Below are 15,816 nucleotides of genomic sequence, written 5' to 3' on the forward strand. Positions count from 1 at the left end.
AAATATTTAAATATTTTCATCTGCCCTTTTTATGATTTATTTTTGTAGATATTTCGATAGATATTTAAATATTTTCATCTGTCCTCTGAATGATTTTTTTTTTCTAGATATTTCAATACATATTCAGATATTTTCATTTATCTTCTTTACGATTGTTTTCACAGATTTTTTTTATAGATATTTTCACCAATCTGTTTTATCTTTATTATTATTTATTATTATTATTTCTTCTTCTTCTTCTTTTCTTTTTTTAAGGTACAATTGACTCTTTGAATTTTTCTACCTTTTTGAATCATCTTTAATTATTTTGAATTATCTTTGTTTTTTTTTTTTTTGGAAATGAATATTTGATATTTGATATTCGATATTCGCATTATCAATCCTGGAAACTGTTAACTTGGATCTGCGAGTTTTTTTTTTTTATTTTCGCTATGTTACTAGTTTGATTCTCCATTGATATTAATTTGGAATTTGTATATATTTCATTTCTTAATGACCATACTTTTTAAGATCAGATGATTCTTCAGACATTTTCTACTTTTTCAAATGTAAACCTTATCAGTTTATATCACATAACTTCAATCTTATTATCAGTATTGACGAGCGTATTTCTCCTGAAGAATATATTTTGATGATGCCTGCATGAGTTTTCCAACGGAACAATGACTTTGTTTATTTTCAAGCATCCATCTTTGTTAATAGATTTTGTTTATCAATTGTCAGGTATTTTTTTTTTTTTTCTATTATTCTTACAAATGTAAATTGAGTTCTGTCTAATGTACAAATAACAACAACAACAATAACAACAAAAAGGGATTCAGTCATTGAATATGATGAAATTCATAGATTCCCACAAAATAAAAATGTTCCTCATGATCTTCTTAAAAAGTTCTACGTTGAACGTTGAATAATAAATCCACTTGATGATCCGGAATAGTCCTTTTATCTTCTTGACTATCTTAATTATTTTGATTATCTTCATTGTCTTCCATGATTTTTACTGCCTTTGAGTATTCTTCCATTTTCTTCCTATTCTTCTTTTTCTTCTTCTTCTTTTCAAATAGCTAACCAGTGATTAGTATATATATATATATACACATATATATATATATATATATATATATTGATTAGTTCTAGCTGCACTCGTTGATTCTACGTCCTCCGTGGCTCCCAATCATCGAAGTTAATGATCCTATTGAATTCCGTTCCTTGTGTTGATCGCCAGGATGTATCGAACGTCGTTACCTGGAAAGGTGTGAGCGTTAGCTACGAAAAAACACACTGGGGGAGGGGGTGGGGCGGTTTGGGGAAAGAGGTTAAGTAAATAAATTATTGAAATTGGGAAATTATTATAACGATGATAATGGATGATAATGGATGATAATGACGAAAGTACATAAAGTTATCAGATACAAAGTAGACTAGGAAGAAAACAAAACTCCATTGAAATAAGATGATGTTTAAATGAAACAAAGTTAAATTGAAAAGTCTTAAGACAAACCATTTGTACAATTAATCTATAATACGAAGGGTGAGAGTGGGAGAGAGAGAGACAGAGAGAGAGAGAGAGAGAGAGAGAGAGAGAGAGAGAGAGAGAGAGAGAGAGAGAGAGAGAGAGAGAGAGAGTTAGTTAAAAATTGAAAGGATTAACGGGAAGGGGGAGGAAGTAGAGGGTAAGGGGTAGAAGGGTTGTGTGAACACAAGTTGGTATTTCCGTGGACTATTTGCATTTGCCAGAATGAAGGCCGATAAGAAAGGAAATGTGATTGACTGAATGACTGACTGACTGGCTTGCTTGCTTTCTTAGTTGGTTGGTTGGTTGGTTGGTTGGTTGGTTGGTTGGTTGGTTGTTTGGTTGGTTGTTTGGTTGATCAGTTGCTTTCTTGTTTTATTCGAGAACCTTTAAAATTATATCATCGAATACAAGAATGGAACGAGATTGCGTATATAAAAATAAGTACGTGCTTTTTGTTTAATTTCTATGTCCTACGTGCATTTTTACGTCTGGTTAAAGGAGAAAAACGAGAGAGGAACTTCTTTCTTTATTGGGATAGGGTCAACTTGGTTCTTTTGTTGTTTCTTAAATCCCTACACTATACATATATATATATATATATATGTATATATATATATATATGTGTGCTTGCATATGTCGCGTAGCGGCCTCACTAGACCTTTTGTCATTTTCTTCGGTCAGAGGGTCAGATTTCTTTTTCTCTTTCTTTTCTTTCTTTCATTTTATTTTATTTATTTTTTTCTTCTTTCTCTCCTTCTCTCCTTACCGACTATCAACGAGAACTCGATCTTCATTTCCGTATGTAATAATCGTCCGGATTCGCAATTGCATAATTCTCAAATATCTTTCGTTGCATCTGTTTTCTTTTCTTTTTTGATTCCATCTTTCTTTTTTTTTTTTGTGATCGTTCGTTCTTTCTTTCTTTCTTTCTTTCTTTATATTATATTTTTTTTTCCTTTCACTATGCTGCCCTATTTTCGACTGGCTCAGCTGCTGCGGTCTCGTAGAAAAAAAAAAAAAAAATAGAAAGAAAAAAGGGTTAGGAGTTGATAGTAAGCTTGAATTTTTTTCAAATCTTCTTCTCGAATTACCGGCTCTTTCAAATCGAATAAAAATAAGGCTTAGTATGTGTCTTCAATGGATTTTCATATATGTTCGGTTCTTTTTCTTTCAGTTTGGTTTTTATATATATATATATTATCAACATTTATCAGCGGTTTTTATTTTCTATTATCTTTCTAAGAGTTTTTTGTTTTTTTCTTTTTAACCTATTTGCATCGGTAAGCAGAATATTCCGTACATGACTTATTACCAAGCGTGGACTATTCCGCGAGCTATGACTTTTATTTATCGTAAGTAGAGTCGTGATGCAAATGGATTGTATTGTAATGATCTTTCGTTTTTTTTTTTTTTTTTTTTTTTTTTTTTTTGAATAGTTTCTGATAAACTTCGACAATAACATATATCTTTGACATCATTTTAGGCAAAGTTATGTAAAGTTATAATATCTATATTCAGATTTGAAATCTTTGTTTGTTTATAACAAAAGGAAAACTATTTTGTTTGTTATTTTATACGCGTTGTGTAAATTTAATGTAAAAATAAAATCTTTTTATTATCAATTTCTATAGAATCAGAATATTAGATGAAGGTACTCTGTTTTTTGATAAATTAAATCAATGTTAAAATCTAATATATAATTGTCATTGAATTTCAGATTCAAAATTTAAACTTCATATGAAATTCTCTTAGGTCTTTGATGAATGATCCAGGTATGTGAGTTAACTATATCTCGTACGATTGAATAGGCAAAAAACTATTTTAGCAGATAGAAAGATTACCAAAAAAAAATCTTGGACTTTGAATTTCATCAAATTTCTACCCCTGAAAAACTCTACTTGGAAGGATTTATCCTGCTTCTCTGTCCTTTTATGGTGTAAAAATGAAAATATTATATCAGATTATTTCTTGTTATATTTTATATATATATAAAACAAAAAAAAAACAGCGACTATTATATTTTTCTATAAAGTTAAAACTGGTAATTTTTATGGGACATCTGCTGTTTGATTATTTCCACTTTGTAAAAAATATTATTTCCTTTGTATCAGAATATGAATTATATATATATTTTTTTTTTTTTTGTATGAATTATTTCGTTTCAATATATCTGCTGAAATGAAATGAATAATAATCAATTTAAATTAGATCTGAATAATCTAGGGAATTATTTTTGAGAATATTTCTATTTATTACGGAAGATTTTTTTGATGATGTCGATCGAAAAAAAAAAAAGAAAATTTTGTTGGAAAATTTCTATTGAGTCAAAATTAAATCGGATTATAGGTCAAAATGGGATTAATTTTGTTGAATCGAATGAAATTTCGAAATGAATGGAAAATTTAATATATAGATATTCGTTTTATCGTAACAGCAATGCCAGTGAATATTATTTGTTAGGCAGTTTAAAATCAGAGAGGGGTAAACGTTCGTTTCGCGCTATTTATTCTATGAGAATATGATTCAGGGGTAGTTCACTTCCGGTTTCCGTATGGTCAATGGAAAAAGGAATAATCGTCACACCGGCTGCTTTTACGGAAGTATGTATACAATGGATGAATAAATATGCGTATAATTAACATTACTTTCCATATTGCCGTGTAGTTGTTATCGGAAGTGAGAGAACACATTTAAATAACAATGTTATTATTATTATTATTTATTATATCATCCAATGGATTCTTTAATGTGTAAATTATTTCTTTTATTTCTTTTTTTATCATTCCAGTGATTTTAATTCATTTTGTTCATTAAAATTTTCATATTAAAAGAGATGATGAATCATAGTTTTTTTTCTTTTCTTTTTTTTTTTTTCTTTTTTTGATACACATACTTTGCTTTGATTCACGATTTCAATCATCAACAATCAATGATATTCAAATAATAAATTATTTTCTTGAAAATCTGTTCTATTACACAGTGAGATCTTATTATGATTTTATTTATAATTTTTAATGATACAATGAATTAATCAGAATCTTTGTTTATGATACGAATATTAATAGAAATGTTCTGTTAAATTTATTTATGTTTATTATGTCAGATTTAGGTGAATTTTCTTCTTTGGTGAACTTTTTTCTTTTTTCTTTTTTTTTTTTTCAGGAGATCACTGAAAGTTAATTTTAATGTTTGCCAAAGTAATTTTTCTTCAATTTAATATTTCTCTTTTTTTTCATACTTATCATTTTTTATACTTACAATATAAATTGTGCGCTGCTTGTAATTCTTGATATTTGGTGTTATAATTGGTTCAATGAGATTAGATTTTGATGGCGTCGATAATAATTCAAATTTATATTGTCCAGTAATGGTGTTTTTGAAATTTTTGATCAATAAAGTTTTGAAATGTATATATATATATATGTTTAATCAAATCGTTGCATTATTATTATTTTGTTAATCTAAATTCAATATCTTTCTATTTATTTTTTCTATAGCTAAAAATGTTCAAAATGATCAAGATTTTTGTTAATACAAATCGTATTATTTTTTATTTATTTTTTCTATGAATAAAAATTTTCAAAATGATCGAACTTTTTATTACTCGAAATCGTGTTATTTTTTTGTTTATTTTTTCTATGGCTAAACATTTTCGAAATGATCAAGTTTTTTTTATTACTCCAAGTCGTGTTATTTTTTATTTATTTTTTCTATGGCTCAAAATTTTTTCCAAATATTTAAGTGCATTCAAAATATTTTACTGTTCTTTATATCGTGGAAAAATCAAATCAAAAATTTCACTGCAATATTACTCCAAATTATTATGCTCAAAAAATGTTTCATTCTAATTATTTTCTAATTGTTACAATTGACAAGCCATTTCTATTATGTGTAAATAATATTTCTGAACATATATCTGAATTGTAATAAGAAAATACGTATACATGTATTTGTTTTCATGATTCTGAAAGTGGTCTAATCATAAATTCTATTTGCAATTTTCATAATATCAGTGATCCCATGAAATTATTGATAATCCAATACAATGATTGAAAGAGTCAGTGAAATTTGAAAATTTAATTAATATAAATAAGCCGAAAATTTTCTGAGAAATTGACTGATAATCGTTCCATTAATTAAATCATTGATTGTATTTAACGAGTAGATATGATATCCGATTCAACATTATTTTTTGATTTAATATCGAGCATATTTATAATTTTTTTTAATAATGAATAAAAACCAAAATAATTTCGTTAACTCGATGCAACATGTATTATTTATCTGATTAATTAATTTGAAATTTTTTCAATTGATCTGTTTGTTTGTTATGTTTCAATACTGAAAATATTATTAATCCAATTATTTCATTCTGATATTATAAAAACAGAGTACCCTCTTTTGGAATAAATTATATTTCTTTTAAATCAATCAAAATTTTGATGATGATGAAAAATACGAAATATGATTTAATGTAGTTTTTTAAATCGATCAACTCTGTGCCATTTGTAATATTAATTTTGTTAAAATATATATATATATATATATATATATATTAAGTTTTATTTCTGTCAATATTATGGTTATATGTTTACGTCTTAATGCTTTTTTTTTTTTTTTATATTCTAAGACGAAGTGACCATTGTTATGTTACAATTGTATAAAATATTTTCATTCACAGAAATAATATGATTTGGATTCTTTTTCCTTGAGTAGTTGTTAGAAAAAAAAAAAAAAAACAAGAAAAAGGACAATTTTGCAAATTCGAATTTTCATATATGGTTGTTATATAAACTTTCAAAATAAAATACGAATATGTCACTAGATGAGTTACAGAATATTTTTTTAATCATTGCATTACGATGTATCATATCGGTATATATATATAAAAACAAAAAAAAAAAGGACCGCTTTATAAAAAAATAAAATCTAATGTTGTCTAATATATAAATCAGTCTTGTATTATTAATTTCTAAATCTTTTCTATAATAATAAACTATAATCACGTTCTATGAATGATTTCAATGTGTCTTCAGTCATCAACTGTGTTCATATATAATCTATCAGTTATATATAAATATATGTATGTAAAAAATAAAAAATTAAAATAATATAAGAAAGATGAAAGTGTGTGTGTGTATATATATATATATATATATATATATATATATATATAAAAAATATATATATATATAAATGCTCTAAATGATTTTAAGATCTACTAGACTGTAATACGATCAAATATACTTTTGATGATAACTTGGCCAGTATATCCAATGATATGCCTTTCAACAAAATTTTTTTTCACGCGTATTCGTTTCTCTCTCTCTTTCTCTCTCTGTGTCTCTCCTCCCCTCTGCCTCCTCTCTCTCTCTATATATTTCATATCTATATATATAAATTTTTTTGATTCAGACAAAAAGAATAAAAGGTTCATCAGGATCGTATTTATAAAATATATTATTTACTTTTACATGCGACAATATCAATTTTCTTTTCTTTTTTCTATTTTGTTTGTTTGTTTATTTGTTTGTTTGTTTGTTTGTTTAAAAAAGGCATACACGATTAAAACGGTGTCCGTCAAGTTCTTAAAATCTGGAGCTCTAACTACGTATGTAGAAATTAAATTTACAGATTATATATTATTAAATGCAACGTTTAGTTATTTTTTAACTACTTACTAAGATTCGATCTCAAGTCTACACATATAAAAAAAGATTTCTTTTTCTATTATTACATTATCGAAAAGGATTATTGAGACGAAGTTATCAGAATGTACAGTAACAGGTACGTGTTTAGGTACTACTAAGCGGCGTGCTTACATTCGAAAATGTAAAAAAGAAAAAATAAAAAAAAAAAAAATAATAAAAATAATAATAATAATAATAATAATAATAATAATAATAATAATAATAATAAAAAGAAAATACAAAGGGTGCATTAGGTGCGTAAAATACGAATTGATTTTTTTGCCATTAATGAATCTCTTTCTTTCTTTCTTTTTTTTTCTCTTTTTTTTTTTTTTTTGATTTACGATCTACGTTATTAGGAATATTAATACGTTTTACACTACCGTGCCAAAATTATCGTAATACTTTTTTGGGATAAAATATTTTCACTATTCTAACATAAAAGATTTCTAAGAGTTAATACGTCTACTATATATATATATATATATATATATATGTATGTATATATATATAGTTTTTGTGAAAAGTACATGGCGATATGGGAAAAAGAAAAATATTATTAGATATCTCCCGTGTGTACATGATTCACAATTATTGGATAAGTATTAATCTATCGTTTATCGATTAAAAAGGGATCACGTTCAAGATAAATATAAATGTTTAGATTTGTATCCTATATATCTATTTTCTAACGGACAAGTTTGTTTGCGTGCTTGCGTGCGTGCGTGCGTGCGTGCGTGCGTGAGTGCGTGCGTGCGTATGCATCTTTTAGAAATATAAATTAAATGGAAGAAAATTAAAGGATTAAAAAAACGATACTTTTGAACTTAAATAAAGAATTAAAAAGAAACATGAGTCTGAACTAATAAACGGGCGACGGGAGGAGGGGGCGGGGGGGGGAGGGGGTTAAATAAATAAGAAGAAAAAAAAATCAGGAAAATTAATAAAAAATAAAACTAAAGGGGAGAAAAATTTTCTAAAACAAAATTTTGTAAAATAATTTTGATTGGATCTTAGTACATGGATAGAGTAGGGCCGAATATACGATAATTTCAAGTGCCATTAATTTCGACGATACTTTTATCACGATATTCTGTTTCGTAAACACCCTTTGTTATATCGAAAGTGTCTAACTATGAAAATATGCCGTAGAGAAACGACAAAAAAAAAAAAAAGAAAAAGGAATACGAGGAATATAATAGATAATAAAATATGAGAGTTCACGAAGCAGAACAAAGTCGATGTATTCACGATAGAAGCCAAAAGAAATAAATAAAACCGGAGAAATTAAATGATGTTAAATCATTTTAGTGTAGTCTATCGAAGCACCAAGATCATTCGATAGGTATATCAAAATAAAGCCGAGACAAGACTCACCATTATCGTTTGGTCCAAGTTGGTAGATTGATCTGCGACAGAAAAAATAGAAACACCTCCGGTTAGATTATACATCTTCTTGCTTTTTTTCTCCTTCTTCTTCTTCTTCTTCCTCCTCCTCCTCCTTTCGTTATCGTGTTAACACCGTTCGTTGATCATGGCTCCTCTTCCGCTGACTCCCGTAATTTTAATAGTCAAAGATGATGATGACGATGATTAGTGTAATCAGGAGAGAGGGGAGAGAGCCACGATACTCTTACGATGCTCTCACGATCCTCTCACGATGCTCTCTCCACAGACGATCGAGCTGCTCTGTGCTTCTGCTTGCCACTGGCAGCCCTTATATACCTTGGCAATGGCCAGAAGGGCCCTAGCCAAGGCCGCACATGTGAGTCTCATTGGTACACCAGGGGAAGAGGAGGCCCTGGGAAAACGGTTTCAACACAATACTACTTTCTGCAGGACCGGTCTCCCCCCTCTTTCTTTCTTTTCTTTTTCTCATTTACCTCTCCTCTTCCTCTTCTTCTTCTTCTTCTTCTTCTTCTGCTTCTGCTTCTGCGCTTCTATTTCTGCTTCTGTTTCTCCCTTCCCCTATTTTAACCAACGTTGTTCGTGATCTCACCCTGACAAGGGGAGAAATCGACCCCCTAACAGATATCCGTCAGTCGGTTTCTTATACCTGTTCCTACGTCTCGTGCCTGCCTGTTGCGTCAAAGTTCGCTTTTCTCTTTTCTCTTCTTTTTCCCTTCGACGATGGGAACGAACCCTACAGATTCATCCAAGAGGACCCTTACTTCCAGGTGCCATTCGCTTGCGATAAGCCGATTTTATCCACGTCCAAACGACGTCCGATCCATGCTAAAGAATTCATGAGAATAACGAACGATCGATCTAATTTTTATTTTCTCTTTTTTTTTCTTTTTTTCTTCCGTTTTTTTCTTTTTTTTCTTTTTTTTTTTATCTCAAAGCACATCTGTATTTAAAAATAATAAGAAATCTATTAATTTCATATCAATCATAATTGCAATAATTTTTGTTTTCTACTTAAATCATTTTTTCTAATATTTTTATATCGCAATAAAAGTGGCTACTTTTTATTATTTATTATGTTCCTTCTCAGAACAATCTATGAAATGACAATAATTCTTTAAAATTTTGAATAATAATGATATTACAAAATCTGATTAAAAACATCATATATATATATATATATAAATTCAACGGTTATTTTTTCCATTAATAAAAGTTACGCAATGGATCAAGACGTTAGATAAATTCACATAAAAAGTAATGCGCAGTTAAATTCGAAGGAACTGGAAGTTAAATCGATGAAATGTAATTTTGTCTTTTTCTTCTGTTTTCTTTTTTTTTCTTTTTCTTTTTTTTTTTTTGGTTTTTTTCTTTTATAAGTAATTTAAATAGCCGTGCGAATTCCCCTCGGGCGAGATTTGGGATCCAGTTACACAGGTCTTACTAGACGTTGACCATTTATCGTGGACCGTTTCTCTTCTTTCTCCCATAGAAACTAAGAAACTACGATCTTTGTGCTAGAAAAGACGTTACCAAAGAGGCACGTGCTCTTCGAAATTTACATAATAAGAACACCATAAGAACGAAACACTGTGGGAACGTCTTTTAACGGCGCATCCTTGTTCCCTTTTATTTTGTTTTTTTTTTTTCTTTTCTTTTTTTTTTTATTTTCGAAGATCATCCCTTTCGTAATATCAAACAAACGGGTTTTAAAAATGCCGGGGGGTTCGAGTTAGAGCGTGTGAAAATCTTACAAACACTTCGTTCGAATTTTCTCGTTGGTAAGAACATACATAGATGCATACACGTACGACGTACAATTGATCGAAAAGAAAATGGAAAAAGTACATATGTACGTAGTTCTTAACAATATAAAACTTCCCGGCAAAAAGAAAATGCTCTCCTTTTAAAAAGACTTTTCCCCCCTCGTTTCTCACGATTGAACCGTTGGAGGTATTGTCAAACTTCCTCGGATTTTCTCAAGCGAAGGGAGTACAAGCTGGAAATATATACGCAGATGCAACATAGGATCTCAATGAAAAATCGTTAGTATTCTTTCGTCATGGTTAAATACGTCATAACTTCGTTCAATTCTGAAAATAATGTCTATTTCTTTTTTTTTTTTTTTTTTTTTTTTTTTTTTTTTTTTTTTGTAAATATTATCCTAATATATAATACATACATGAAATGTAAATATTTATATCATATTATTTATATGTATATGTAAATATATATATATATATATAACAAATTTATAAAAGAATTCTAATGTATAAAATAATTTCAATCATTTTAACGAAAGTTTGATTAACCCTAAAGTAGTAGTAGGTAAAATTTAGCCATTTAATGAAATAATTAGAGTCGCGTGCTACCATGTGACACGTCATCGGCATTAACGTTAAAAAAAAATATACGGGTACCCTTTTAGGATCATGGTACTCTCTTTACGGGATACTTAATTTTGCTAAAAGTGATGACGAGTCGATGGCTGGTTCGAAAATGGCCGTCGACGATGAGAATCGTGGGATTCCATGCTAGAGTGCAGTCAAATTCAAAAGCTGGGCACCCGCATGGTGGTCATAATCACAACCCTATTCTGATAAAATTAACAAGTCGAGATACCTTAGTGTTGTCAGGGGATGTATATATATACATATATATACATATATATATATATATATTCGTACGTCATGGATAATATAACAATAATGACTCTCTTGTTATTTTACGAATAGGTAAAATTCTATTTAGCCATTTAACATTTCAAACGATACCATCTTTTGTTCTATCTGTTTTTCTTATCTTTTTTCTCTTTTTTTTTTTTTTTTTTTTTTTAAATTTTCATAGTCATAAATCGTTTACGAATTTTCTATTAACATTTCACGTGAACTTGTACATTTTATAACGTCAGATATATAATTTATATATGAAATATATATATATTATTAGAAAAAAAAAAAAACAGAGGCACGTGTTAATATTTTTTTCTAAACAAGACAATTGGTATTCATTTAAAAAAAATTAGAACACGTGCCGTCCGCTAACAATATTGATTTCCCTGTGTAATATCGTTTCACCAAACGTCGTTTCCTTGGTGATCTAGAATAGTAAGAAAGGACAACACAATGAGTCTCTAAGCTCATGGGTCACAGTTCATTTATGTTTTACTAAGTCTATCCGCGGGATTCTTACTTGATAGTTTCGAATTCGAGGAGATTATTAAGACAGTAACTTTATCGTTATTAAATGTTAATTAATTGAATAACTTTGAACAATAATGCCATTGATAGAACAAACGATTACTGGTCAGGAGGTAACGATACCACCAAGATTGCCAACGATATTGAAACAATTTTGTAAGGCAGCTATTCGAACCCAACCCTACGATCTTTTGAGATGGTCCAGTGCATATTTTCGTGCATTAGCCGACGGCGAGGAACCACCAGTTAAATTGAGACTCGAATATCCACCACCTAGTACAGCTTCTGGTTTAACACTTGGCTTCCTTAGAGTTCTTCTACGTCAATTTGGAGGTACGTATATTTTTCATTTCTTTTCCATCATCTTATGATCTTATGTTATTTCTAAGAAAGAATGAAAAAGACGAAGAAGAAGATGAAGAAGAAGGAGAAAAAAAGAAAAAAGAAAAAAAAGAAATAGAAAACAAAAATTGTTAAACAATATCACTATCGTGTATAACAATGACAGATATTTAATTACTCGAGATAAAGATAAACATAAAATTCGTAAAAATAAATAAAAGAAGTTAAAAAAAGAAAAAGAAGTAATTATTGAATAATTCTTATTTCGTAATTAGAATAGATATTTATTTAATTATCATAGATAAAGAAGACGGATAAATAGAAATAATTAGAATGAGTAAAGTTGATTTATTTCATTTTGTATATGATTAGCATAGATATTTATTTAATTAACTTAAATACAAATAAAAAGAGACAAAGAGAGAGAGAGAGAGAGAGAGAGAGAGAGAGAGAGAGAAATATATATATATATATATATATATAATAAGAAATAAGTATAAATAAGAAATGAAGTAATAATAGATAAGAATGAATAAGAAGGAAGATAAAATATATTTGTTATTGTTTAGATTACAACAAAACATTGTCGATCGATGTTATCTCACGTCGTTGGGAATGTTTGTGTCTCGATCGTAAAGAATTAAATCTGATAATGATGATAGGGAAATTTCGTCGAAAGTGCCAAGTTAAGAAGTTTTTGGCAATAGCCGTTGGTCTTTTAGGATCTAGTTTACGTGAGACAATGATTATGATCTGCGAATTATTTACGCACGAACCTGACGGTGGATCGGCCATGGTACCAGTTACATTATTCATGGAAATTTATGGGTCTGTTTAAGTGTGTATTTATGTATATTTGCGTGTGTGTTTTGTAAAACAAAAACAAAAAAATCTTGTAAATAATACATTTGAATATATTTCCAATAGATCGTAGATAAAACGTATGGAGATCGTTTTAATCTTATTTATAGATACTTGGCCGGTCTTAGATGCGATGGTAGCGAAAGAAGTTCATCTGAAGAAGATCCAACAGAATTTCTTGTATTCGACGAGTCTAATAGTAGTACATCTTCGAAAGTACACGAGTCCATCGATAATAACATCTCCATTGATCGTGTATATTCGATCGCTAGTCAAGATACTGAAGCCGATGTCAATTTAGATTTGAATTTAATTTCTAAGGAAGCTGCTGATTCGTCAAATAGTAAATATCATGAAATGTTTTTCATTTTCATTTATTTTGTGTCAAATGAAAAATTATCATTTCTTATCGTTCGATTATAGATTCCTTTGCTTTTTTTTTCTTTTTTTTTTTTTTTTTTTTTTTGATAACGAATCAAATATTTAATCATCGATTTGACTCTCATATAGTGATAATATCGCCAGAAATTAGTGGGAGTTGTTCGACGCGAGAAGATGATTCGAACGAGAATGTCGATGATAAAATTTCGAGCAGCAATAACACAGTTGAATCCACATCGGATAATACATTGAAACGCGAGGAAGACAGTAATGTTTCTGATTTTACAATAGAACCAAGTAAGTCATTGAATTCGAAGGATCCTTGTGAAAAATCATCGACAAATGAAGATAATCAAAAAGATATAATCAATGATGATGTAAATACTGGGAATTCGTCTGATAAAAGAGACGTCTCGTTGATTAAGGAACGAAAAAAAATCAGAATTGCTAATGCACAATTAATTTCGTATTATCCAAATATTCCAGGTACTTCTTTTTATTTTCTTTTATTTTAATAATTTAATGATTATTATAATTCTTATTCTTTTTAAATTAATTCTCTATTTTATGAGTTTATCTATAATCTTTGTTTATTTATCATATGAGTTAAGATTAATCTAATTTTTTAAGATACATATACATATATGTATTTATTTCGTATATAATACATTATGTACAATATACTTTATAGGTATAGGACCACGTTTATCTGCAGAAGAAGTGGCAAGCGTTGCTATATGGATGAGCGAATGTGCTAGATTACAAGAAGGAATGATTGGTCCACGAAATCTTCGACATCCTCAATGTCCTCCCTTATATAAGCAAAAACAATCAGAATCATGATAGTAATAAATACAATGTATTTGAAATTAAAAAGATTAGTTGTTTAAATATTTTAGTTGAAGAATAAATTACTGTTTCTATAATAATAAAAAAAAAAAAAAAAAAAAAAAAAATATTATTAATATGTTTCAAAGCATATAAATTAGTTTTATTCGTACATCCGCCTTGTGTTTTTTCTTTCTTTCTTTTTTTTTTAAATTTGTTAATTGTCATTCTAATTTTTTCTTTTTTTTTTACCAGCATGAAGAAAATCAAATTTATTTCAAAGCTGTCGCAATACATGTGTATAAAGATTGATATATAATTTATTTGGCATATATATATTGGTGCAGTCATCATATAACTAATATTATACATATACCGACACACACACACACACACACACACATATATATACATATGTATATATATACATATACATATGTGTGTATATATATTATGTAGATGCATATGCATATGTGTTTTATATGCAAAATCGCAAATCGCATGATTTTTTTTTTATAATTGCACAATGATATATATATTGAGATTATTTCTTGTTAATATCACCAGTATTGTCTTCTTCGTTAGAATATGTTTTTTCATTTTGTTTCTTTTTTAAGTACACAAAATTCATTATTGACATACGTTTGTACATATACACTTTTATATATATATATATATATATATTCAGGATTTATTAGGTTTATTATTAATAAATATATTTTATTAACGATATCTCTCATGTACAATGAATTGATTAAATTTTAAAGAAAATTTTCTGTGCAACATCATGTACCTGAATACACATAAAATGTTATCTAGATATAAATGACTAGTATCTCTTAATTTATTTAAAACATATATATATATATATATATATATATATATATATATATATGTATATATATATGTATATAGAGAGACATAGATATGCAATTTTTATTTCTTAATGTATACGTTTGAGATTTATTTATTAAGTCATGAGCCATTTACTTTGATCATAACTATAATCGATCACTAATGAAATATACCACATATCTTATATAATATCTTTCTGGAATAAGAAAAGAAAAAAAAAAAGAGAGAAAAAAAACAAAAAAGAATTTCTTTGTACAAATTAAAATTTGGTTTGTCCTTTAAGTCTTTAGTTACTTCTGTGAAATATTAATGTGACCGCTTGTAAACTATAACAAGTTAAAAGATACTTTAATATCATGCGTAATATACCCTTCTTAGACATATAATGAATAAAAATTACGCTATTATAAAGTTAATCTATGTTGCGTTCATTCACGTTTTATATATGTATCACATATATAAAACGTTTAACGTATGTTAAACGTTTAACATATGTAATCACATTAACACATCTTCAATAACGCATTGCAAGTTATTAGATATGTTGATAAATATTTTCTATATAAGCGAACTATAATTAAATATTTAATTACACTATACACAGAGAAAAGCTATAAACATTTTTGCATAACTATTCCTCTTTTCTTTTATCTATGAAAATTTGTTATTTACACAAGATCAACAATATCTATATATATATATATATTTCTAAGAAGCAATATCTATATATATATAT

General features: G+C 28.0%; 1 protein-coding gene and 1 long non-coding RNA gene across 3 annotated transcripts; one reads left to right on the forward strand and one right to left on the reverse strand.

Moving 5' to 3' along the window:
* Nucleotides 1-295: 295 nt before the first annotated feature.
* Nucleotides 296-9,116, reverse strand: LOC124422802. Its single transcript, XR_006941920.1, has 2 exons — nucleotides 8,584-9,116; nucleotides 296-1,245 (listed from the first exon to the last, which is right to left on the reverse strand). It is a non-coding gene; the product is annotated as an uncharacterized LOC124422802 (long non-coding RNA).
* Nucleotides 9,117-11,688: 2,572 nt separating this feature from the next.
* LOC124422777 lies at nucleotides 11,689-15,758 on the forward strand. Of its 2 annotated transcripts, none has more exons than XM_046959672.1 (5): nucleotides 11,689-12,146; nucleotides 12,725-12,983; nucleotides 13,127-13,359; nucleotides 13,527-13,883; nucleotides 14,089-15,758. In XM_046959672.1, exons 1-5 carry the CDS (start codon nucleotides 11,891-11,893, stop codon nucleotides 14,238-14,240), a joined length of 1,257 nt encoding a protein of 418 aa, XP_046815628.1. In that variant the 5' UTR covers nucleotides 11,689-11,890; the 3' UTR covers nucleotides 14,241-15,758. The 2 variants fall into 2 exon arrangements, with proteins under 2 accessions (XP_046815628.1, XP_046815629.1); XM_046959673.1 differs by having other exon boundaries at nucleotides 13,542-13,883.
* The last annotated feature ends 58 nt before the right edge of the window (nucleotides 15,759-15,816 follow it).

The sequence above is a fragment of the Vespa crabro genome, chromosome 3 (assembly GCF_910589235.1).
Source record: "Vespa crabro chromosome 3, iyVesCrab1.2, whole genome shotgun sequence".
NCBI classification, from domain to species: domain Eukaryota; kingdom Metazoa; phylum Arthropoda; class Insecta; order Hymenoptera; family Vespidae; genus Vespa; species Vespa crabro.